Here is a 27,820-nt window from a genome sequence, read left to right on the forward strand (position 1 = left end):
CCACCAGTAAGTACCGGATGACATTTTTACTTAGAATCTCAATTTCGTATATGTCAACTAGCATACGACAAAAATAGTGAACAAGCTTGTTGATGTAGAGGTTGTTGCTTGGATATTCTGTGCTATATTAGACGTAGTGACTATCACCACAAAATACATAACACAGAAAGCTATCGCTCAAAGATTTTACGAATCACTAATTAGATAGCCTCAAAGATATATGTACTATTTTAATATTAAAAGTATTTACACATTTAGAAAAAACTGAAGTAATAATAGGCGCTTGACTGGCAGGATCAAGTAACGACATTGTCAAATAAGACAAAAACATGCAGACTCGGACGTCGTTTCTTTTTTTAAACAAAATCAAACCCTTAACACTAAAAGAGTATGATTGTAAAAAAATACGTTGGTCAATGTAAATGGGATCTTAAAATGAGTTCGAAATGTAAACAAATAGACCGAGAGACCGTTGTCATTATATCTTGACGGTCTACTACGAAACAATTCATAAGCGCTCTTAACAGATGTTGTAAACAAAGTGTTTGCAGAATAAAAAAAATCCAAGTTCAATATGTCAATGTCATTTACTTTTTTGAGTTTTTATGCATTTATGGAATGTACGGTGTGGATGGTACGCACTTGATGTTTGTTAAATTTTGAATGGAAGTAGGCATAATATAATTTGTGTAGTTGTAAAGTCTTTGAAAAATCAAATTTGTTTTCTTTACAGAAATACTTAGATTATTTTAGAAACAATAATTTTGACAGATTTGTGTAATGTTTAAATTTTTTGTAGGGGTCTTGAAGAAACATAACTATTACAAGTACCAAGTATTACTTTAATAATCGAAAAGAATTAAAAAAGAATTGATCACAATATTGGATGGAGAAGCTTATAAGTTAAGATAACCACATCATTTAGTTAAACGAAGTCAGTTAAGTAAACAAACATCCCCACTTTCTACTCTTGTTAGCTGTTAATGATCATTAGTAATCGTAAATAACATAGTTATCGTTAAAAGTACATTCGTCTACTATAGACGATTCTACATAAGTCTTATACAAAATCAATTGTGTACAATGGGCTACAAAAGTATATAGATATAGTGAACGTTACATTTGTATGGTAATCGTTACTTCCGATTATTTTCAATAGATGGCGTAGTTTAAGGCAGTCTGAAGTTCGCCGATTCAAGACTTACTAAATATCAATATTTAAAAATTTATATGAGTATAAAATATTTTCCGCGAAAAAGGGACCATATGTATATACGCAGTTATGGCAACGCCACCCGACGAAACAGGCTGGACTTATTTACGTTGGTCTCTCTTACTACTAGGCGACCGATTCACGACTGTTGTTTTTAGTTTTTTCCCCGAATCGGAAACGTAAGCGAAACGTGCTAAAGGCATTATCGCTATTGAGTAACACGATGACAAACGAAGACGTCGTATAATGAGTAACAATCGAACCGACTTTATGTATATTAATTACATCGTCACGTTCTTGATGCATAAAAATAACTTCTAGGTATAGTATGCGACAAATTTCAAGTCTGTTTTGAAGTAGCAACTTGCTGAATTATGCGAACAGGCGAAGAGGGGATTTTAGCAGTTGCTCGAGCGCGGCAGATGAACATAAGGGACTATACCTTGCACGTTGTTGAGTACCAAGTATAAGCCCCTAATATTGTGTGTTTCGTTTAAGGCAACAAAAAGAAACTATTAGAAATGCTCAACCAGCACGTCAGATAAGGATATAGTAGATTAGTTAATTACTAAAACGTGTGCATTTCAAAAATCTAACGATTTGAGCGTATTGTAATGGAGTGGGAAGGTCCCAGTGTTACAAAATAATCTCTTAATTAACCGTTTAAATTTTCTGACAAGACAAGTCAAAGTAATTCCATAATAACTAAAATCATTTCATCTATCAAATGTAATCGGTCCCCATAACGCTTTAGTAACTGCGAGTATAGCATCCCGGGCTCCCCTACTATATGTGGTCAGAGCGGACTAAAAGATTGGCGCACACTATACAAATGGACGCGGACGCCATAGTGTGGAGTTTGGATTCTACCGCAAACCTTTCATAACATTCTTTTAGAAGACTCAGAGGTGATTACAAAAATAAGAAAACTAATGTCGAAAAATGATTCACAACATTTGGCAGGACAACTTAATTAACAAATCAAACTGAAACTACAAATAAGACCCTAGAATGGCAGAGAATGACCTTTGTTCGACATAAGTTTTCTTATTTTTGTAATCATCTCTGAGTCTGCTAAAATCAGAAGTGGGATAAAGAACTTGTGCCCGCATAGTGAACAAAGATAACGACGTAGTTTAAAACTATACAAATATTCTGAACTGCCTCGATTTTGTTGGGTTAGAGTTATAAATATATTCTCAATCCGGAATAGGGTAGTTGACTTAAATCAAATTTAATATGCAATATTATTTCCATGTAGTACCTACATGGAATAAGGGTCCGAAATATATCGATTGTCAAAAAACAATGACGACCTCCGTGGCTCAGTGGTGGATTTACAAAACAGAAGTCCTGGTTTCGATCGCCGGCTGGGGCGATTCAGGTTATCTCTTCGGCCGTGGCTACCACCCTACCGACGAAGAAGTACCGCCTTAGCGTTCCGGTACGATGTTGTATAGAAAACACACAAAATTGTGCAAGTGTGCGCTCAGTGGAGTAGCTAAATTCGAATCATTTTGCATTGATTTTGTAGGCACTAAACAAATCTATAGTATACAATCTTTAATCAAACACAAGAGACAAGACTTTTTATAATATGTTAAACAGTTTTGTTTAACTAATTACCGTTATTATATAAACTGTCGGGCATTTCGCATCGATGTTTGACTGCACTTCCATTAGACAATGTCGGTTGGACGGCGGATATTCAAACCATAACATGGAACAATGGGCGACTACGTATGAACGGAACGTGTATGTGTTTTGGGATTTGAACCGATTTCCAACAAAATCGGTCCACAAATGACGGAATTATCGCTGGACATACATACATAAAAAAAAACATACATATAGCTGAACGTAGAACCTTCTGCTTTTTGGAAGTCGGTTAAAAAGAGGAAGTGAATTTCAGTGTACGTTAATATGTACGTGGGTTCTTCATCTATACTATCTATACTAATATTATAAAGAGGATGGATTTGATTGTTTGTTTGTATGTTTCGAATAGGCTCTGGAATTACTGAACCGATTTTAAAAATTCTTTCACTGTTGGGAAGCTATACAATCCCCGAGAGCTATAGGCTATATTATACCCGTATTTCTACACCTGTTAGTCTTAATATATGTTATAAATGCGAAAGGTCATTCATCACGATATCTCGAATACCGCTTGATGTACAAAGATGAAATTAGGCAGGGAAGTAGTCTATAGTTAGAAGGTATCCTCAGGTAAACGTAGCTTTCTATTGGTAAAAGAATTTTCAAAATCGGTTCAGTAGATCCAGCCATTACCTACAATACCACAAACTTAGTATACACAATCTATATATATGTATAAAAGAAAGTCGTGTTAGTAACTCCACTTATAACTCAAGAACGGCTGAACCGATTTAGCTGAAAATTGGCAGGGAGGTAGTTTAGAGCCAGGAGAAGGACATAGGATTTTTTTTATGTAGAGGTAGGGTAGAGGTAGTTGAAAGTTTACATCGAGTTTCACGCACGTATATAGTAGGTTTTTTTTTATGTTTTACAAGTTAGCCTTGACTCTAGCAATCTCACCTGATGGTAAGTGTTGATGCGATCTAAGACGGAAACGGGCTAACTTGTTAGGCGTACGTCTTTGTCGGTAGCCTCCCATCTAGCCAAAAAGCCAGGAGTAGGCGTTCATTGAACTATACTATGCACAAAAATTAAGGGAGCAGAAAAAAAATCCAAATTTTTGGGGGATTTTCAACAGGCTGTAACTTATACAAAAATGGTCGTACAGCAAAAAAAAAAAGCAAATTGTAGCTCTAAGTGTTTAGTTTTTGGATCTGAGTTTGAAAATTTTTTTTTGAAAATATTTTTCGAGTAATCATAAGAAAACCACCGAAAAAAAAATTTTCGAAATTTTTTTGGTTTTTTTTTTTAATCTACGGACGTGGAAAAAATTTTTTCGACTCAACCTCCATATGGACCGGATAGCTTGTTTATTCAGATTTAATTTAGTTTTTTTTAATCTCGATACGAGCATTTCTCGCTGAGATATCGATGTTTGAATGGAAAAAGATCATTTTGTCTTTAATTACCAATATCTCAGCAACCAATGATCGCACAGAAATTTTGAGGTTGGTTTTAAAAACTTGAATAAATTCTCTACGAGGATTGGCAATTGAATTTTGAAAAAAAAATTTTTTTTCAATCATTACATGAATTTGAAAAACCATCCAAAAAAGGGCTTTTTGTCGTTTTTTGGAAAATCAAGCGCCCAATCAAAAATATTGCGGAAACCACTGACGTTAAGTGTGCCTTTTACTGTTCAATATACCCACAAAAACCCTACAAAGTTTCAATTCAATCTAGCTAACCGTTCTTTTTTCCCATTTGATCGAATTTTTGAAAAAATTAAAGGAGCAAGAATTTCGCTCTGAAAATGTCATAATTTACGCTTTTGTGCTTGCGCACGTGTATGTGTGTGGTTTTATCAGAGATTGAGACCCTGTGGTTCGTCTATAGCTCGACAAATTCTTTCGTAACACTCCCGATGGTCCGCCGGGGCCGGGAGGGGGGTAGCGCTTCCGCTCCCGTCGCCCGCATATCATAGGAGTGCCATCAACGAATTTGCCAAGCTATAGAAGCGTATTTTGTGAAACTCGAACCTCGGCTTAGAGAGACGCTGGATCCGATGGAATTTATGGACAGAGTGACCATGATTCAGATATCGGGGACTTGTTTGCTCTGTGAATACATGTAATGTCAAGATGGCCTTTTTATTTCATCATAATCATCAGACCAGCCGATGGACGTTTACTGAAGGACACAGGTCTTTTGTTGTATCAATGGGCGGGGCACATAGTTCGAAGAGCCGATGGACGTCGGGCTCTCAAGGCGCTGGAATGGCGATCCCTTTTTTTTATTGAGAAAGAATACAACAAGCTAATTTATCCTAATAATTCTACATATCATGCCCAAGTGGAATGGTGTAGAGGGCCGTTCTGGAAGTAGTTTTTTAATGATCATTAAAAGGACAGGAGGGCCAACTTACTGCAGTAGTTAAGGCTATTATGATATATTTTTTTTTTATATTCTTTACAAGTTAGCCCTTGACTACAATCTCACCTGATGGTAAGTGATGATGCAGTCTAAGATGGAAGCGGCCTAACTTGTTAGGTGGAGGTTTCTTCACGGCATCGTACCGGAACGCTAAATCGCTTGGCGGTACGTCTTTGCCGGTAGGGTGGTAACTAGCCACGGCCGAAGCCTCCCACCAGCCAGACCTGCACAAATTAAGAAAATCTCAATCTGCCCAGCCGGGGATCGAACCCAGGGCCCCCGTCTTGTAAATCCACCGCCCATACCCCTGCGCCACAGAGGCCATCAAATGATAATATTCTATTATAGTATAGTTACGATTCGCACTGATCTCTGGCATTCCAATCTATGTATGGAATATTATTTTCCTTCGTACAGATTACTGCCAATGTCAAATCGATAGCGTGTCGTATCTGTGACCCGACCTTTGCTTCACTCTTTACACAACAAATGTGAGTGCTTAGTTATTAATGGAAAATGGTTACTACTGGAATTTCGGAGAAAATAAAGTTTTGGTACAATCCCCTCTCGTTAACCATTGTCGTACCTACTGGTATAGGCTAAGAATATGAAACTACAACAATGTTGCTAGACGTCCTGATTTTGACAGGACGTCCCGATTTTTAAATGTCCCGCGCGGAACAGTGCAGTTTTTGGATGGTGGGAGGCTTTGGCCGTGGCTAGTTACCATCCTACCGACAAAGACGCATCGCCAAGCGATTTTGCGTTCCGGTACGATGTCGTGTAGAAACCAAAAGGGGTGTGGACTTTCATCCTCCTCTTATCAAGTTAGCATGCTGCCATCTGGTGCAGCTGGTGCAGCGTAATAAGAAATCGAAGGCGGGTGACACACTTCTCTGACTATTGTTTGAAACGCCAAATTTTTCTAATGATTAAAAATTTTTGATTTGATAAGACTCCATTATTTAACGATCTTTTCTCCTAACGTATTTAAAGTACACGATACGATATGATACGATAGGCACTATCGTACGACAATAAATTAATGACATTAATTGTAGATGAGAATTTGATGTACATTGTTTGTTAAATAAACTTTAATGTAATAAGTTTATTTTTATTTAGGAAGTAAGTTTAGGAGACAAACGCAATTCAAAAACTTTTTGAGTTTCTAAACCATCCCAAGGGGAGGGGGGGGGGGGGTCGATGTACTCAAGTTAAGCTTGTTGGGTTGCTCCCTATCGATGGTTAAAAAATATCGAGTCATGTAATTCTTTTAGAAATCTTATACCATTTTTTATAGATTTCCTATACTATATAGTATACAAATTGTGTAGTTTTCTAGCATTTTGTAATTTACGAGATTATTCGTCGAACAATCGCCTGTACGTGGGTACGTGGCGTGCGCATTATACGTTTTACGACACATTCAGCGCGCACGCAAAGCGTGACCGCCGAGCTGCACTTCTGATAATACTTGCTGCCTCAAACTGTTTACTTATTTGCTACTGACGCTGCGCAGTTTCACCCATTCACCCACGTGGTTCTCGTTCCCGTAGGAATACGGGGATAATGTATAACCTATAGCCTTCCTCGATAAATGGGCTATCTAACACTGAAAGAATTTTTCAAATCGTACCAGTAGTTCCTGAGATTAGCGCGTTCAAACAAACAAACTCTTCAGCTTCTGATAATACTTGCCGCCTCAAATTGTTCACTTATTGTACTAGCTGACGCTGCGCAGTTTCACCCACGTGGTTCTCGTTCCCGTAGGAATACGGGAATAATGTATAGCCTATAGCCTTCCTCGATAAATGGGCTATCTAACACTGAAAGATTTTTTTAAATTGGTCCAGTAGTTCCTGAGATTAGCGCGTTCAATCAAACAAACTCTTCAGCTTCTGATAATACTTGCTGCCTGAAATTGTTGACTTATTTGCTACTAGCTGACGTTGCACAGTTTCACCCACGTGGTGCCCGTTCCCGTAGGAATACGTGGATAATGTATAGCCTATAGCCTTCCTCGATAAATGGGCTATCTAACTCTGAAAGAATTTTTCAAATCGTACCAGTAGTTCCTGAGATTAGCGCGTTCAATCAAACAAACTCTTCAGCTTTATATATTAGTATAGATTTGCTTGACTTTACCGAGTCTGTTTGGTTTTGGTTGTATTGGTAAAATGATAGAACAAGCGCATCTGTGTGTAAGGTGAAAGCAAGGTGTCTTTTTTTTTATTTTTTTTTTATAAATATGCTTAAACAATACACATCACTATCTAGCCCCAAAGTAAGCATACAGAGTAGCTTGTGTTATGGATGCTAAGATAGTTGATATTATAATATTAATATACAATTATATACTACATATAAATACTTATATAATGTATAAATACACACAGACACTGGAAAACACTCATGCTCATCACACAAATATTTTCCAGTTGTGGGAATCGAACCTACAGCCGTGGATGCAGAAAGCAGGGTCACTATCCACTGCGCCACGCGGCCGTCTAAAACGTGTTGTTGGCTGTGGGTTTCTTTAGTTTTATACACCAACGTTTATACAGTTTTATATATGCCGCCTTACGGCAGGCGTCCTCAGATCCCCATCGTACCTATCGGACGTATCGCATCTCTGTTCGTTTCTGGCATTAAAGAGTAACAAACATCCATACAGACTTTCGCGTTTAGTGGGATTACATTAGAAAATCGACAAATTCTAAAAAATAAAACGGGTAGGTAAACTATTCCTAAATAGTAATAATTAAATAAATAATTCAAAATACTTGGATTTGCTCACGATATTACCGCCATGTGGAATGTTGGGTCAACTATTATTGTTCCGATAGTTGTTTCAGTCAATGGTCTTATAGCGAAAAGCTTCGACAAACACCTTAAGAAGCTTTCGCTTAACTATTGGATCAAGGATACAAAAGGCAGTGATTCTTGAGACGGCGCGTATTGTGAGGAGGTTCCTCACTCTGGAGCCCTGACCACCGGTTGCTTGGGCACTCAACTGTCCCGCAGCGAGAGGATTAATTTATTTTTATAAATTTTTAATAGTGTTTTGTATTTTATATTTATATTGACATTGTTAAAAATTAAAAAAAATAACTAATAAATAAATGAGAATTGAGAGTACTAAATAAATAATAAGAATAATAGTAATAATATATGAAAAACGTTCCGTATTACAGAAGTAAATTCAGTAAGTAACACCTGCACCGAAACGAAACTACATCGATAAATTTATATATGATAATTTTGATAACTTAAACGGATAAAAGAACAATTTTATAGCCCGTCGCTAACCGATTAAATTGATAAACGTTGCCTAATCGGATATCTCTGATAAAAATAAATCAACGACTGTAAGTGGGTGCATGAGTTGATAAACGCTAAATAAGTAAATGTTTACTTAATAAATTTCCACCTGTTAGTTGGTGCGGATAAATTCTATCCTACCAATATTATAAACGCGAAAGTTTGTATGGATGTTTGGATGTTTGTTACTCTTTAACGCCGCTGCTACTGAAGCGATTTGGCTGAAATTTGGAATGGAAATAGAATTTACTCTGGATTAATACATAGGCTAGTTTTTATGCCGAAAAAATCTATGGTTTCCCGAGATTTGCGAAAACTGATGATTTTGATGATAAGAATGTTTGTTACACTTTCACGCCTCGACTACTGAACCGAATTAGCTGAAATTTGGTATTAAAATATATTATAGCCTGTATTAAAATAAAAATAAAATAAAAATTCCGGATTTGTGAAAAACTAAATACCACGAGGACTTAGTCGCGGGCGTTTGCTAGTATATTCATAAATTCCTCTAAATATTCCAGTCATTGCATTGTATCAGCGTGGTGGGCTAAGTGGACGTTGGCTAACTGGACGTTTGCCCACCACGCTGATACAATGCAGGTAGTCCCTTCTCCTAGGATTCAAATAGGTTAATAAAAATGACGATGGAAGCTCAAATTAGGGATGTATTCTGAATAGATTTTGTTTGTTACTATCAATTTATATTCAAACTAGCGGACTAGCGCGACTTCGTCCACCCTTAGACCTCCTTAACCTGGCCCTGTTGCAAAATCCGTTCTTAGCGGAAGTCTATATAATCTACCTCCCTGCCAAGTACATCAAGTGGTCTTTGAGATTTCGTGAAGACTTAAATCATAATTCATAACCATAAGGTAACGTGGAATTAGTATTATTTCTTTCTTATCTTTCTTATCGAAGAAACCTTAGAACCATGACATTAAGTTCACCTTGGCTTAAACTTACCATCATTATACATTTAAGTACCTAATTATAAACTTTTGTAAGTACAATGACACAGCAAGTTACATCCTATGCAAATATGAGTATCTTTTTAATCAGCGCCGGAATAATCTTTAAAAATTCTCACAAAACATAATAAGGTCCGGCATCGTCTAAAGTACGTGGTTTGTTATGCTTGGGTCACCTCGGAATACGGCGGAATACCTAAGATTAATTAAACGTGCGGGTATAAAAACATATCCAGATGATCTCTGGGTTATTCGTTATGTACAAGGTCAAACTTTTCAGTATTAAGGTCGCCTTGCGTTGCATTTGATACTAAGTGATAATGCGTATAATTGTTAACTGTTACTTCATGTTCCTATAATGACCGACATAGATTTATAACACAAAGATAGTGTGTATTCGCAGGATTAGTAAGCCGAATGTGCCCCGAAATGGGAGTCCTTGACGCATCGCTACGCTACGATAAGTACGCTTGTGTGCGTGTCGGCGAGTGAAATTAGCTTAGATCTTACGCTCACATAGCCACAGAAGTGGCTTACGTTTGGTCTTTGGAGTGTAAAATTGTTAGTCTATAGGTTATTAGTCTAAGACCGCCAGATATTTTTTTAATCTTCAACAAGTTAGCGCTCAACTGCGATCTTATTTGCCTCCCCAGCCATGTTACACGTTGATTCTTTTACTAGAATCGCTCTAGAGTTCGAATCGCGAGAAACCAGTTCTATTTCGGCACTAACTTCTTATTTTTATAGATTTTACCTTGATACTCGTATATCAAAAGCCTTTTCAAAGTTTCTAATTTTTGATTCCCCAGGAATGTTAAAAATAAAAGAAAATTATATAGGTTTTAATTGTAATTACATATTCATAATATAAAACTGATACTTGTTATTTTGTTACATTGTTATTTTGTCGGCAACACAAAAGTCATCAAACCAACTAAACTACCTTTTGGAGAATTTCCATAATTTATAATTTCAAATTGTTCTATTGTTACAGCTCAAAAGACGATGAAATAGACGGGAACTGTATAGTGCGAGCGCGCGGTCTCCCCTGGCAATCATCAGACCAGGACATCGCCAAGTTTTTCCGTGGACTCAATGTCGCTAAGTAAGTCAACATTACGTATATAGTCCGGCCGCTCAGAATTTGCGTTTCTGACAGGTCGTGATCATCACTACAAAGGTGAGACAATTGTAATTGAATAATGCAATTGAAAAGCGTGGCAATTGTAATTGAATAATGCAATTGAAAAGCGTGGCAATTGTAATTGAATAATGCAATTGAAAAGCTGCACTCGAAATTCGACATCTTTTCGTTCGAAATTCCTCAATGCCTGAAGACAAAAGTCTTCGCACAATGCGTGTTGCCAGTGATGACCTATGGTTTCGAGACTTGATCGCTAACTATGGAAGCCTCATAAGAAAGCTCAGAGTCACACAGCGGGCGATGGAACGAGCTATGTTAGGAGTATCTCTGCGTGATCGAATCAGAAATAGGAGATCCGCAGAAGAACCAAAGTCACTGACATAGCTCATCGAGGAATTGCGAAGCTGAAGTGGCAATGGGCGGGGCACATAGTTCGAAGAGCAGATGGACGTTGAGGTTCCAAAGTGCTGGAATGGCGACCCCACACTAGAAAGCGCAGTGTTGGTCGACTCCCCACCAGGTGGACTGACGACATCAAGCAAATCGCAGGGATTCGCTGGATGCAAGTCGCTCAGTATCGTGATATTTGGAAGTCCCTACAAAAGGCCTATGTCCTGCAGTGGACGTCCATCGGCTGATAAGATGATGATGATGTTTGTCTCTTTCGATCACAACCTGTTTGACGCAAACTCTGAGCGGCCGGACTAAGGACTTTATTTATCGTAAGACCGCATACCTACATAGAATACGAGTATATTGTAAGAGTAGAGTCCATGTAGAATACGACCGATAAAGTGGGTACACCTAACCTATTATTATTAATAGTGTTTACGTTTAACCTAACCGAGTCGACGTACGTGTTATCTGAACATTGGCTTACTTATTTTTGAGTTTATTAACAAGTATAAATATTACAAGTATAAGTATTTTTTTCCATTTTATTATGCCGTGGGGAATGTTTGAGGGTTAAGTCAGATAATCATCATCATCATCATTAAGTTGATGGACGTCTACTAGGGAACATAGGCCTCTTGCATGGACTTTCTAAAACAACGGTTTCGAACCGCCAGCATCCAGCGGACACCTGCAATCCGCTTGATGTTCTCGGTGCACTTACTGGTGCTCGTTCGCCATTCTAACACCTTGGGACTCCAACGTCATGGCTCTTAGAACTATGTGGCCTGCCCATTGCTACGTCAGCTACGCGACTCGCTGAACTATGTCAGTGACTTTGGTTCTTCTGCGGATCTCATTATTGATTCGATCTCGCAGATAAACTCCAAGCATAATTAGTTACTTTGTTAGTAAGTTAGTTTTACTAGATTTACTAATATCCTAGCCTGCCCACTCAACGCACCTAACTCTCCTTGCTTCACGTTAACCCATGGCTTTTTTCTACCGAGTTGATTTTACCAAACGCCCGGTTGGACTATTGTACCCACTCCTAATACAGTCTTTCCCGACTAGTTAGAGGGTAATGGGATTATAGGTCATATTTAAAAGATATGGCAAATTAATATTCTTTAAGAATAAAAAAAGATATCAGATATTATTCTTTGTATGTATATTCCAGGGGCGGAGTAGCTCTGTGCCTCTCTCCGCAGGGCAGGCGCAACGGCGAGGCGCTGGTGCGGTTCATCTCGCAGGAGCACAGAGACATGGCGCTCAAGCGACACAAGCACCACATCGGCCCGCGGTACATAGAGGTCAGTCCCTCTCCTACCACTTGAATAACCACACTAACTATCCTCGCACAACCACAAAACAGTTCCAATTATCTTCACCCTGTGGTTACTGACGCCTGCGGTGAAGACATTCAAACGGAGGGATGGATAATAAGGACCTCGAAGACTAGGCTAAGATGTGGGATGCGAGTCCCCTAGGTTAGACTAGGTTAGACCCGCTTGTGAGAAGTCTGGTGGAATTGGTTTTATTGGCAATTTGCCCCGGCTTCTGCTTGAACCTTGACCGTCTAAGTTTAGAGAGTATTTTTGATATTTTCGGCATATTGTTCGCATTATATCGAGATCATATCCGCAGTCGCCAACCTTAGCTTCGCGGCAACCCTTCGAAAAACACTATTTAAGATGAAACTTTTAGGGTCTCTAGCGAAGGGTTGCCATGAAGCCATGTGTCTACCTACTGGGGATATCATTGAGAAATATATAAAAAAAAACACTTTATACTTAAACGGTTGAGGGCCTGGGTCCTTGCAATGCCTCCCAAAGTAACCCCTGTCAAAACTGCCTTAGTTACCTAAGGTAGGAGCAAGAGCTGACAAACATTCAGATTTTATAAAATGACGAAGGTCACGGCGTTCACGGGCTCTTAGACTTAGACACAAAGCATCCAGATAGTAGGATATTTGCGTCTTTTGGATTAGTGAAGTTTATGCTCATTGGTCGTTTCCCAGGTGTACCGGGCGTCAGGGGACGACTACCTGCAGGTAGCGGGCGGCGCCACGTGCGAGGCGGTCGCGTTCCTGTCGCGCGGCGCGCAGGTCATAGTGAGGATGCGCGGCCTGCCTTACGACGCCACGCCGCAGCAAGTAGTGAGTCTTCACGCTTTTTTCATTCTTTGACAAATTAGCCCTGGATTGCGATCACACCTGATAAGTGATGATGCAGTCTAAGATAGAAGCGGGCTGACTTGGAAGAGGCACAAGTTTATTCGACCTGTACTTCCGACGGTTTCTACGATATGCTTGACGATACATCATGCTCTAGGGTGGTAACTGGCCATATCTATGCCTACCACTAGACCAGACTATATTAGAAATTATAAAATCTTAAACTATCCCGAGCTGGAAATCGAACCCAGGAGCTCTCTGTTGCGAACCACGTCACTTTATGGTAGCTTTGGACAGAAAACACTGGCCGGAGGAGGCTTTTGGCTTTGTCTATGATCTGATCTGATGACGTCCACCTTCGATTCGGAGGACGTATTAGGATAGAATCCGGCCCGGGGCAAGCAACTACAATTATTCAGAATTTTCTTGATTCTCTTCGTGTGTGAAGTCTGCCAATCCGCATTAGGAGCCAAGTCCTCTCATAGTGAGAGAAGACTCTTGCTCAGCAGTGAGCCGAGTATGGGTAGTTAATGATGATGTCCAACTTTCAGTTTTTTACCCAAACGCTGGCGCTTATTTGGCCTTGCCATCCAGTGGGATAATAGCGCCAGCGTATTGGGTACCTTGCCCATGGGTGAACAATTAGATGGCGTGTATTACTTTCAGTTGGAATTCTTCTCCACGGGTGACGACCCCGTGAACGTGCTAGACGGTGCTGAAGGGGTTCTATTCGTGCGACGCGCGGACGGCCGGGCGACTGGGGACGCCTTCGTGCTGTTCGCCAAAGAGGAGGATTCGCCCAAGGCGCTGTCGAGACATCGGAAGCTGATAGGAGCTAGATACATCGAGTTGTTTAGATCTACCACTGCTGAAGTGCAACAGGTTAGTAAACCACTTAGAAAAAAGAAAAAATATATATTGCAATTGAGGTATTACAAACAATCTTGCATTAAAGACAGCATACCTGTCTGTTACCCTAAAAACTTCCCGAATAGGGTTATGTTTTTATACTTATAATTTGAAGGGGGAAGAAGAAAAACATCGCCTATAAACAGAACAATACTTTGCAAGGTATCCTAGAAAGTCTTGTACCTAACTTACTTTGTATAAGGAAGTACCATCTAATGGTGGGTGAAAAAACTATAAACAGAACACTACCCAGATACTTAACAGGGCACGAACACGCTCTACAAATTATTGTTCTGTGTCCATTAATCTTAGCATTAAATCTCATTGTGCCTGTAATTACACCAGCAACCGACTCTTCAGACAAGAACAAGGCAACGCTGCTAAAAATATGCATGGCGCTACTAACTTCCTCCAACGAACTTTGTGTGTATAAAAATTAAAATACCAAGTTATCAACTGACAATGATAAGTCAAATTTAACTGACTCTGTTACAAAATACTCTGACTTCAGTCCGGTAGATTGAGAGACGTCGTTGTTTTCCAAAAGCACAGACCTTATCAGCTCACGTTTCTATAGGTAAAAACAGTAGGCATCTGCGGAGATTGGTCTGGAGCATTCAGCTTTAATTAAATGACGATGGAAACCTAATTTTCTTAGACAATTGGAAATATAAAACCTAAATAATAATTTGACCTATCCACTTTAATCAAGATATCACTAAAAACATTGTTAAACCTGGCTTACCAGTTCTACGACCCATCAAGACATGCTTCGTTTTGCTAATTAGACGTCTTGTGACCTTTTTATCCTATTAACTATCTCATATCTCATTCCGGTTTAACTGAAGCAAAAGTCATTTTAACTTTTGGCCTTGTATGTTAGGGCCGAGATTTATCTTGCACGTAGGTACGTTGCATGTGGCACTGCAAAAAACATTGCATCAGTTTAGATTTGATTAAATGATAAAAAGTTATAAATTTAGCCTTAGATACAATGCTGCAATATGCCTGTTTTTGCAGTGTGCTTATCGTTTTACAAGTCTCTGCTTAGTAACAAAAATAATGCCCACATTCATCTAAGCTACTCGTAATATTGTACAATAAAGATTAAGATTTGATCTTTTTTTTCAGTTAAAACATATTTAAACAAATATGTTTTAACTGAAAAACTACCCCGTCGCAAAGTTACTTGGTAAGAAGCTATTCACTTTAATTCACTGGATAACAACCCTATTATTGTTATAAACGCGAAAGTTTGTATGGATGTTTCTTTGGATTTTTGTTACACTGAAGTGTTTTGGATGAAATTTGGAATGGAAATAGATTTTACCCTGGATTAACACATATGTTACTTTTCATCCCGGAAAAGCTACCATGGTGCCCGCGGGATTGGTGAAAAATGGAATTCCACGCGGACGATGTCGCGAGCGTCCGCTAGTAGATAATACTTTATTCCCGTATTCCCACGGGAACAGGAACTACGCGGGTAAAACTGCGGGGCGTCAGCTAGTTCAATATTAAAATGAAAACTACGCTAGGCTTGTTATTGGTTTTTCAGACTAAGAAGCATTTGTAATTCTCCCCATAGGTTCGAACGTTTCTCAGCCGAACCCCGGGTCATGCAGGAACCCCTGAAACTCCCTGTCTAGCAGGAGAACCTGAAACTCCCCGTCTAGCAGGAGACCCTGAAACTTCCCATCTAGTAGGAGACCCAGAAACTTCTAGTCATGCAGGAGACCCTGCAAGTCTCCAAACACGCTGATGGTGCAATATCCTTTAAGAAGCGCATACTCAATCGGAAAAAGAGTTTCTCTAATTCTCCAATAGTTGCCACTATCTGACTGCTCTAAAAGTTCTGTGGTCGGAGACTCCACTTCGTAAAATTTTTTGTTTTGAAATTGAGTATCAGGATAAAATTGTGCAATTTAGTAAAACATTGGAATGTCTCTCTCTGTCTCGAAATACTATTTTGTTACATTTTTTTCTTATTTAGTTTGTATGTTTCTTGTTTTGATACTTGTCCGTGCTAATAAATAAATTATCACTTAGAGGTCTTATTTCATTAATTTACCAACTTGTACACTCTTTATATTAGTTCCACTAAAATACTTCAAAGGTATCGTCTAAAACTGTCTCTATAAATCTATAATATCGATGACATCATAGTTGTAATCGTGTTCGTCGTTTAAAGAGCTTCGCAAAATTCCTTTTTGTGTAGTTGAATGGCGTCAAAAACGGGCAAAAACTTCTAGTTTACTTTAAGTTAAATACCATATCTAAGCTCGTTTTTTTTCAAATGACAAAAAATTTTTTTTGTGAACTTGGTCGATGTGATACTGGTCCTTCGACGAGTATAATTGGTCGGAGGATGCACGCCACGTAATATTTTGTGACGAGAGAGACATTGTACTGAAATCGGAAATATGGCTCTCTTATCTCTCTCTCGTTACGATGGGAAGAAAGAGCGTTATCATTGATTTCGCTGCCTATAGCTTTCTTTGGGCAAGATATGTTTTTGACGACATCGTATGCCTACTGCGGGCCCTCGGCCTGCTTGTTTGTTATTCTTTGTTGTTGTACTTTAGGGACAATTATGTAAGTATATTATCACGATTTCAATCAAACAGATTGCATGTTGAGGACGGTCAGAGTATCCTTGAGTTAAAGAACTTAATGATGTTGATATCTAGTCATGATTACGCAGCAAATGATAACACAATTAGGTATTTTTGTATACTCGTAATCTCTATTACTACTGTTACAATTTATGAGTTCAGAGTTTTGAAGTGATAACTTATTATGGGTAAACCGCTTAGTAACGTAACGCAATATGGCGCTACTCACTCTGACTTCTCTTTCTCTCACGCATACGGCAGCAGGTTGAAGTTGTCACTTCTGTTGAGCGTTGAGGGAAGTAATACAGCTATGCTTTTGCTTATGCTTATTCAGCATAGCCATTTTTGACACTGCGATTTCATGGCCCAAGGATATCGGCAAAAGAAACAAATATATAACTCAGTCAGAGAGGCTTACTTGTGCCACCGGTTTCAGTCTAAAGTCTACGTTTTGATTCTGTCAAATGGTACTATTCTACTGGTAAGGAGAGCGCACATACCGCGAGCACTGGTTTTTGGATGACTTTCACCAGGTCTGTTCATTGATTAGATTTTCTTCTGGTTAGCAATTTCCTTCCACCTGGACTTGTATCACCAAATGCTTAAGCAAGGTTCTTTGGCCATGGTATCACCATCTTTTTATAACGAGGCCAAATAACTTCATCTATATTTAACAGTGTAAATCTGAAGAGTTCGTTTGATTTAACGCACTATTCTGAGTAACCATTAATATATCTACGTCTAGTATTAGCAGAAATCAGGCTACAGAAATATTGGAAAGTCAAGACAATTCATTAATTATAATTTTTATGCTTATTGTATGGAAAACCAAGTAATTCTATAAATAAACTACATAATACTCTCCATGTTTATAGTAGGCATGATTTTATATTAACAATGAAAATGGAGGCACTTGTGGTAATATAGTTTGCGTTTTATGTGCAGCCTGCCCTTGGAGCTAACGGTAAGATATCGCCTTATGTCGTCATTGTACTCGTATTATGTAGATACTCCGATTTGATTAACCACGATAAGGAATAGATGGGTAATGTGTTTAACAGTTTATGTATGGAAATTTGGAAAATCATTCAAATATCTTGGAATTCGGATGGACTCTAATGTACTTAGCAAGTAAGGTTTCTACAGGTATTATTTTAGGCAGATTACTTACTAATAAAGTCCAACTAAGAGCCGTGCTAGCCCAGTGGATATGACCTATGCCTCCAATACCGGAGGGTATATGTTCGAATTCGGTTCGGGGCAACCTCTAACTTTTCAGTTATGATCATTTTAAGAAATTAACGTCATCATGTGTCTATAACGGTGAAAGAAAAACATCGTGAGGAAACCTGCATACCAGAGAATTTTTCTTAATTCTCTGCGTGTGTGAAGTCTGCCAATCCGCATTGGGCCTGCGTAGTCGACTACTTGGCCTAACCCCTCTCATTCTGAGAACTCACTCACTCGAGCTCAGCAGTAAGCCCGAATATGGGTTGATAATGATGATAACCAAGTCTAAAATCTTACTATCACAGTTACCTTACCTCTATACTGTTACATAGGTGCTTAACCGGTCGCTAGAGACGCGCACGAGTCAAGCCAGCACGCCGTCGACGGCGAGCGCGCCCGCAGAGAGCCTGCTGCCGGTGGCGCTGGTGCCGCAGCACGTCATCACGTCGGGCACCGCCAAGGACTGCGTGCGGCTGCGGGGGCTGCCGTACGAGGCGCAGGTACGGGGTTGGCTCTGTATTGTACGACTGTAGCACTAGAGACGCGCACGAGTCGAGTCAGCACACAGCAAGTTTCCGTTATGACATAGAAAGGTTTCTATGTCATCACGTCAACGGTATCAACAATCTGAACAGACATTCTAGAGTCCTTAATATACAGTGGCGTAACGTATCGCCGCCCTGGGCCGACTGAAAATTTGCCAAACGTCCTTTCAATGTTTATTTTAAAGTTAAACCAACATAAACAGCCACTACTACGGAAGAAGTTGTGGCTTGAACCCAGCATTACTAGTATTTGAAGGGCATAACATATTGCTAGATTTTCTAATATTATGAGTTTTATTTTATTTTTAATTGACGAAATTATGGCGTTGCCGTCGCCCCCTTTCGTATGCCATTTGCCTTTAATGATCTTGCTGCTTGCTTTACTACATGCTGTGTAATAATGTATTATAATGTAATGTGTAGGTGGAGCATATTTTGACGTTCTTGGACGAGTTTGCACAAAACATCGTCATGCAAGGAGTTCACATGGTATATAACGCTCAGGTACGTGCGCTTCAGTTATTGTAATTATAAACATCAGATTCTAATCACTCCCAAAAGTTAGTAGCACCTCGAATGAGGGAAATTTGGATAAATACCCAATTATTCATTTATTTTGCTATTCTCCTTGAAATAAAGGCAAATCCAAGTTACAAGGTCACGCAGATCCAACAGAAAATCCTTTACGCAATATACTCTCCGAAAACGGCATCCTCAGGAGATGTTGTCTCTACAATGTTTAATTGCGAAGCATTGCTCTCTTTTATTACTGATTAACTAACTAACTAACCAAAATAGGACCTCTTCCATTAGGGTCCGAAGGCAGAAGAAGACAAGACGGTGATTTTTCCAGGACCGTCTCCTGTGAGACCTCTAGAGGGCAGTTCGAGAAGGGTGTTTTGGCCTGAGTATATCTGTCAGAACGCCTGGATGAAACCCACGTCCGGATAACATTAAAACCGCCCTCGTCTTTTATACTTTTTAATGTAATCATTGAATGAATATCGTTGTCACTTGGATTAATTAGTTAATTTTTAATCAGTAGGTAGTTTAAAAAAGTCAAAGTCAATTTCCAAAACTTGAAAACAATATAAAATATTAGATGTAATGATGATACTTGAACGGCTACGGCAGGGTCACCCGAGTGGCGAGGCGTTCATTCAGATGAACAGCGAGACCAGCGCCTTCCTGTGCGCGCAGCAGAAGCACCATCGGTACATGACCTTCGGGAAGAAGCAGCGGTACATCGAGGTTAGAATGGCTTCATTGATTTACGCCCCTTTCACACGGCAGTCCAGTTTTTTGCAGGATCCCGTTTTCTGCGGGATCCCGTTTTCTGCAGGATCCTGTGTTCTGCAGGATCCCGTTTGATGACGAATGTGTTTATATGCTAGCGTTCATGCGAGTTTATCTTGCAAAAAACCGATCTGTTCGAATTTTGTCACTAGAAATTGGATCCGTAGTGCATTTAAAGGCATTCTAGGAATGGTTTTACTGAATTCTGCAAAACTGGACTGCAGTGGTGTTATTCTCTATAAAACTCCTGATTCATTCTACACTTACATATAGCATTTTTTTTATCTGATAACAGACTTACTTATTGTTTAAAAAAAAACCGAAATCATGATTATGATGGATGATGATGAATGAAACCTACGCTTTAATGTTTGAACACAAAAGTTATTGAGTGAATAGGCACTTTCTAGGCTTCTTTCGTTTCAACGTAGCTGCGGTTACCATCAGGCGTAATTGTAGTCAAGCCTTACACAATAATTTCGTTAATAAAATTAAATTCAAAGAGATATTTGGCAAGGTTTTAGATGTGAGATTCTGTCATTTTTACAGGTGTTCCAGTGCTCCGGGGACGACATGAACCTGGTGCTGACCGGCGGCGTGACCCCCGCCACCTCGCCCAAGGTGCTCTCCCCCGGTACGTTGCTGTCCCCCCCGCCGCCCGCGCCCCGCCTGCTCGCGCAGCACATCGCGCACCAGAGCCTACTAGCGCGCCAACACGAGAACCTGCTCCTATCGCTCCGACCCCCCCTGGTGCCGCTCCTGCCCTACGTGCGCGCGCCCTCCCCCGCCTACCCCGTCCAAATGCTCCCCCAAACGCAGATACTGCCAACCAAACGGAGTTACGACCGCGCGTTCACTCAAACCGAAGCCCCGCCGGCTAAACGGCAGTATGTACAACAGCAAATTACCCCCTCGTTATCTCTACCCATGTTATCGTACGGAACCTCCGCTCCTGTGTTTTCGTACGCCAATACTTCCCCCATGTTGTCACCGTTCAACACTCTACCCCCCACTCTATCTGCCGCGTTGCCCGCAGGTTATGGTACCGGTCTCTCTGCCGCTCTACCATCGACTATATCTACGCCGTTCCCCGGATCGTTGTCTATGTCACTTTTCCCCACTTATCCCTATTACCCCGGGGTATAAACACGAGCGTAAATAAATCGTATATAGTTAGTACCCCTCGTTGTAAAAAAGCGTAGCTATCTATCAACTAAAAGGGGGAAAACGTATCTATTTACTTAAAACTACTTAAAATTAATTATAATTAACTTTTTTGATGACTACGTTTTTGCTTTTATCAATCATGATTAATCAAAAGATGTATGTATATAAAATGAATTGTGTTTGAACTTGTAGATACAAACTTGCGTGTTTCTTCACATCGTACGATCTTCTGACTTACCCCTTTATTGTGGGGGTAATAAACGTACTTAAGTTGTAGATACGTACACGTATCATGGAATAATATCCTTAATATACAAAAAAAAAAACTTGTCTTATTGATTATACATTAGAAATCATTATACTTTTCAACATAATGATTAAATGTATCATTTAGCTGTAGGTCTATTAGGAAGCAAGGGATAATAATTCTCTAATTAAAGTATGTCTATGAATTAAATATATCAACTATGAGATCGCCTAATACAAAACTAAACTATCGTACCTGAAGTTCATATTGTTCAAAAAGTAAAAATGAAATTTAAAATAATTTTTAATCGATAGAAAATATCGACTTTTCTAACTTGGGCGATCAAAAAAACAGGGTACCGAAATGACAATAAGCTCAAATTATTAAAAAATATTTTAAGTGCCTTCGCGTTTTAATGTAGCATAAAATAAAAGTATATTTTACTTAATAACCAATCGAATAGTTAATCAATTTGAAAAATCAATTATGGCAGTTATATTAAACAGCTGTAGTAGTATTTTAGAAAATTTTTAAATAATCAGTTTTTTGTTGAATTTATACTTTTATGTCTTTAATGATTGTTGATTTTTTTTATAAGATTCTTCTTAAAGTTAAGTGAACATGAGGTTGTTATTTGATGACAAATGAAGTCTTAATGTTAGAATTTAGCTAATTTCGCTTAGTAATTTCGTTTTTTTTTTAATATGTGTATTTTGGTATATAAGTGATTGATAGAGTTGTGATTTTTTTCATTAATTTAGACATTCCATTTGCAAAAGCTTTGCCAATTTTTCCTCAAGGCTGACTAGAAGGCTGAGAGAAATATTTTAAAGACAATTTTTAAATGTCAAATGGATTTATAGATATTTTTAACGTTGGATTTTGAGTTTCTTTTTCGTCAATGCACTATTTGTGGTTAGTTTACACTCTTTTTTTCTATTATCAATTAGGTATGTAATTTTGGTTGGAAATATTAATCGTAGATATTGTTACGAACTAGTGTCCGAGGATTTGGAATTAAACACCTAGTGACTCGTGTGAGACTTTATTCTAATACACACTTCTCAACGAAGGTTTCGAAGTAAACTGCCCCGATCGTCCGCTCCGACGCGTATTTATACTCGTCAGAATGTGCTTAGACCATTCTGAAAACGTCCACACGCTTGTTGTTGATTCCAAGAAATTCGACGTAAACAGGGATTTAAAAATTCTTATTTCAAATGGTAAACCCAACATGGTCGAGCGATTATGAACCCTATGTCTGTAGTAATAGGGTCCTCCGTAACAATGTTCTTATTGTCGCTAATACCTCATTGATGAATTGACGACCAATTTATACTTAGACTCACTGCTGCTATTAAGTTATGGATAATAAAACCAAAAACAATAAAATTTAAAATGAATCTACGATTAAAATTTTTGTTTATGGCAACTATTTTGTTGACGCACCGTTTAGTTTAGGTGTTCTGAATTTAATCTGTAGGTTTAGGAAATACCGTTTTTTTTTTTGTAGATTAGTTAACGTATATATTTTGGTTGGCAGTTTCTTTCTCGTTATAAACAAACTGGTTTTTTTATGAGTTCTTTATCCCTTTTCGTACACTGAAATCATTCCAAATTAACCGCCTAACTGTTAAATATACTTACACGTATTAATTAATATCATTGTTTACCTCACACCACATAATTAAGTCTTATTTGTATTTTATATTTTTATTCAGTACATTTTTAACATTGACACACTTTCAACATGAATATTTTTGGTAGAAAATCTATGAAATTGGTAGAAATCGGTACGTTTTCTGCCAATTTCTTTAATTGTTTTTTTGAATCTTGTAATCTTCACATTAAATTAGAAATATCATAATACTTGAGTTACTTAATGGATGAAATGTTAGAAAATGTACTTAAATACTTAATGGGTACTTATCTATTCTTTTTTCAAAACGTATCATTGTTTATGGTGTTGCCATTGTCTGGAAATCACATCCTAGGTATATGGGGGCTTCAGTCACAATGTGGTGTAATGGCTAATACAGTATGTTGTATCTTTTTAGGTTACTATCGAATCATCTTTGGCAATCTAACAATATGCCAATTTTTTTTTGTTGTATGAAAAATACTTTGTGTTAATGAGTTTAATTTATTGGTCTTATCATTAACGATCCGTTGCTCAATACCTACTTATACATCATTATCTTACAGTTAAAAATCACAGATGTATTTATCGGATTATGAAAATAACTACTGTTTTGATAATTATGTGTGCTTTGCTATCTACCTAAAAAAGATCTGTGACTACCTGTTTAGTTTTTATTTATTTTAAACCAAATTCTTTATTTGAAATAGATTCAAAAGAGCTAGAGCCCAGAGTCGAAAAACAAGTTGAAAAAATGTCGAAACACATGTAATTTTTGAATCGGTGGGTATGTATGTAATAATAAACAAAATAATTATTTAATATTTGAGCTACTGATGAGTTAATGAAGATGATATTGTGTTGTAATGCGGTATATCCGAACGGGTTGTGTTATGGAAAATGGCGCATGGACTTTGGAAAATAACTCGGTAAGTGTCGCACTTAGAATAAAAATGTATACCTACGTGTTGCCGAAACGGGTTAAGCATGGTTGGTTGGTTCTTTTTCAGAAAAAAGGTTGCATGTTTTCTAGGAGAACTTTTTTTAAATTTAATTTCCCTGTTCGTCCGACGTTTTCCAGAGCACAGTTTTGTCGGATAAGAATTTAAGTCAGTGTTTTGCGTCGATTATGATGTTCGGTTAACTGATAATATGATGTGCTTTATATTGGTGGTTATGAAATTATTGCATTTTAGGTGATTTTCTAATAAATTCTTCATACTATCGCCATTTAATAAAACGCGAATTTTTTACTTAAATTTTGGATATAAAAAATTATATTTTTTATGACTTTATTGCTGAAATTAAGAGACAGTAATTTTTATCTGTACTTTTTTTTAATTAAATGACGGTAGTTGGTAGTAGCGGATAACAATCATAGTTTAGTCGTTTACGTAAAGTCCCCGCTTTTTATTATTAAGTAAATAAAGCTTAATGTCTTCCAATTCAAATTTATAAATCCGGAAATACGGTTCGTTTTTAACCCAAAATCCGCGAGGAGTTGCACAAAAACATAACAGCGCACATTAAATAAATTTAAAATGAAATCTTGTGATAAATTAAATATTTTTCATTGAAAAAAAGAAAACAAATATGAATAGACTCATTTTAGTCTTAAAGACCTTCAGAACTCACGGCACCGCACAACTCTGCATGTAACCTAAATTGATTCCACTATTTACATGGTAACCATGAGTGGAAAACATACATTAAATAGTTTAAAAGTGACTGTTGAAATACCAATTTTATCTATTTTTCTGCTACAAATAACGGAAGTACATTTAAGGCTAGTCGTTCATCAAGTGTGACCTCAAATAAAACACGACGGCATTAAAATAAATTGTAATTTTATGGTCCTTCGAGCCTCATACGCGGGTTTTGGGTTTGTCGTAGTTTTTAATACATTTACATATAATATGGTGTTAAGGTCCTCAGTCACTAACACACACAGCTTACTTTCCTCTATCAAGCCTTCTTTCGCTTCACGTTTCCATGTGATCCTATTGGTCTGGTATATTTCAGTCGTTTGCTTTTTTAATCTTTGTTTTTTTTATTATATATTAGTCTGGTAGAAAATGGGTTATACATTTTACTGAAAACGGCGGCTATTATTTTCCTTTACAACTGTCAATTTAGTTTTGATCTTGTCAATCTCTTCTCTAAAAATCTTAAATTCTTTAAACTGAGAAGTCTAAATAATTTCAAGTCGTTCCCGCTGACGAGAGGTACCAAACATTATACAAATAAATAATTAACAAAAATCTTTTTGAATCAAGCTTTACCATAGGTTGCCTCGTCGATCATTCTATTAAGCCTATTCAATACTTAATATTAAATATTCAGTATTGCACTATAATATTCAAATTACTTAATATTAAATATTATAGTGCAGGGCTACTTAAAAAATGTAATATAAATGCCAAACGCAAATAAAATATCCTAACTTCAAGCTTATCAATTTTAGTTTAACTTTTGTGAACAAACGAATTAACTGCAATATACTAGTATACCTTTTGAAAATTTTCAATTTTAATTTATTTTTGATTAAAAAGAAAACGAATGAAATATCTTTGTGTGTAGTGACTGGGGAAGGTGGTGTGAGGATATCATTTTTGTTATAGTGAAGCTTAATTTAACATTATTTGTCAATCTTTACAACTTTGATCTTTATGTTGGCACAATCAGGTTAAATGTTACAGATGTTGACACTGCACCAATAACGCTAACTGCTTTATAATTTTTGCTTATTTCCTCCAAAGAATTTGCAAACATTAAAAATGTTTAGTAATGACATTATAATTAAATAATGATATTCATTTTCTGTGAAATTCGTTTAGTGGCGCCAAATTTGACGTTTTCGAACGAAATGTCAACTTTCTTCACACTTGTGATATATGTCACAGTAAGTTGATCAAAATCAAAATATGTTTAAACAAAAATGGCATCTTTCATAAACTGAACTGATTTGACAGGTCTAACTTGGAATTTCAGGTAAGGTTCAAGGTATTTGGAATACTTTTTCATCAGTCAATATTTAAATAAAATCAGCCTTTTATCTTAGTTTCCAGTTTATTTGTCACTTTACTGTTAAATTAAAAACAGTTAGCGTTATTGTCCTATTTTACAAACACGGCTCATTATATGAAGTAAATGTTAAGGTTAAAAATAATAGTGTGCTTCTATTATTAGGAAGAGTTCTTTTTCATCAGTTTTGAAATACATATCAATATTGTAGAATGGGTGGGATTTGAGCCCGCATATATCACGAGTACTTCGCTAATTCTACCACGGTCTTTGCTTTTTGTATATTCTGTAGACTGGATAAGACGTCTCTGCCGCGACCCTGGGGGCCTGTCAATAGTATTTTTTCCATGTTTATATACATTTTTATCAATCTATAGCTATAGACAAAATAATACTGGAGGGTTAAAGGATCTTTATCTAGATCTTTGAGTAAATCCCGTCAATTCTGCAATTTGATGTGTTTATTTTATTAAGAATACATGGATTAGATGTAAGATAAATATTGATTCTGAATCATTTCCATATTCGTAAATCAACTTGTTAGTTCGAATCTTATTCTATATGACATTAAAATTTCATCTTTTTACTTTACATTCGTCATTTCTTGTAAAATTTGACTAGAAATGTCAAATGCGTTGTGTTGAAAATTTTACAGTTTTCGTATAGTAAATATTAAAATGTCATAAAGAACTGCGGTAGAGTTATTAGTTAACATTAATTAGTTGGCTAATTTTAGTATATTGCGTACTTATTTAATAAATCGATAATTTTTCGTGTTAGAATCTTGATTATTGCGAGTTTCTTTGCTATATAATATGTGGGTGATTGTGCTATTTTATATACCGCCTGTTTCGTAGCAAATTACACACTTGTGAAGGGAGGGGGTGTCATAATACACTAACACAACTGTCATTTAAAATCGTAACTACCCGCCAAATACAATTGTTCGGATTGGACAATGGAACGTCAAAGTTGACATATTTCTTATACATGTCAAGTTTGACTATACACAGGTTAGTTTTGATTTGAATGGCACGGGGCTTTGATGTATATGTATTATGTTTAGTCGATTTCTTTGTTTTACTAACGTTGTCGTCGTGTCCTTCAGAACTCACGGCATAGTACAACTCTGCACGTTGCCTAAATCGATTGCACTATTTACTTGGTAACCAAAAAAATGCATTAAATGGTTTTAAAGTGACCTTCAATAACTCTGCAACGAATAACTGAAGAACATCAACGCTAATTATTCGCCAAGTGTGACCCCAAATAAGATGACACACCGATGATGCATTTAATTAAAATAGTTTGTATTTTTATGGTCCTTCGAGCCTGATTTATTATTTGTATAAGAGCTAATGAAGTGCGTATTGCTATAATTCCATGCCACTATTCGCCATCTTGATGAATACCACCGATTTTACGTTTGTTATTATCGTTTTATTATTCTACTGTTACACGCCACACAAAACATAACTTTCCTTCACAAGAATATTAACACAAAGTAGCACAATCATTCTGTCCCCAACCACTACCTAACATACATAATTACATATATCCTAAAATACAACAACAATTAAAACACAAATTTATGGGTTAACTACAATTTAAATCATTGTAGTTGAAAAGCACAGCTTTTTAAATAAAATTTTAAACACTGACGACGTTATTGCAATACTTAATTTAAAGAAAGACAGTTTTAATCTATTGTTGTCACCTTCTCTTTCATATCATAAAAGAGTGATGGCAATAGTTTAAAATCTCAAAATTAAACTAAGTTTTATAGTAACGTTGTAAAAGTAAAGCTTATATACATTTGTATTGATTATGAAATATTAACATTAAATAAATATTTGACAAAGTTACATTTTGAAATATACATGACAAGCTTTATT

General features: G+C 37.3%; 1 protein-coding gene across 2 annotated transcripts in view; it reads left to right on the forward strand.

Moving 5' to 3' along the window:
- The window catches only part of LOC112056452 (RNA-binding protein fusilli), a 126,638-nt gene that overhangs the window by 84,928 nt on the left and 13,890 nt on the right, over nucleotides 1–27,820 (forward strand). Inside the window, exons 7-14 of one of the 2 annotated variants that reach the window (XM_052885185.1) lie at nucleotides 10,535–10,645; nucleotides 12,258–12,390; nucleotides 13,098–13,235; nucleotides 13,920–14,135; nucleotides 18,340–18,507; nucleotides 18,976–19,056; nucleotides 19,687–19,803; nucleotides 20,398–26,713. In XM_052885185.1, the coding sequence (XP_052741145.1) occupies nucleotides 10,535–10,645; nucleotides 12,258–12,390; nucleotides 13,098–13,235; nucleotides 13,920–14,135; nucleotides 18,340–18,507; nucleotides 18,976–19,056; nucleotides 19,687–19,803; nucleotides 20,398–20,994 (1,561 nt within the window). In that variant the 3' untranslated portion in view covers nucleotides 20,995–26,713. Of the gene's footprint in view, nucleotides 1–10,534; nucleotides 10,646–12,257; nucleotides 12,391–13,097; nucleotides 13,236–13,919; nucleotides 14,136–18,339; nucleotides 18,508–18,975; nucleotides 19,057–19,686; nucleotides 19,804–20,397; nucleotides 26,714–27,820 lie in introns of those variants that run through there. The other variant, XM_052885188.1, reaches the window with a different exon arrangement.

This window comes from Bicyclus anynana, chromosome 2, assembly GCF_947172395.1.
Source record: "Bicyclus anynana chromosome 2, ilBicAnyn1.1, whole genome shotgun sequence".
Lineage (NCBI taxonomy): Eukaryota > Metazoa > Arthropoda > Insecta > Lepidoptera > Nymphalidae > Bicyclus > Bicyclus anynana.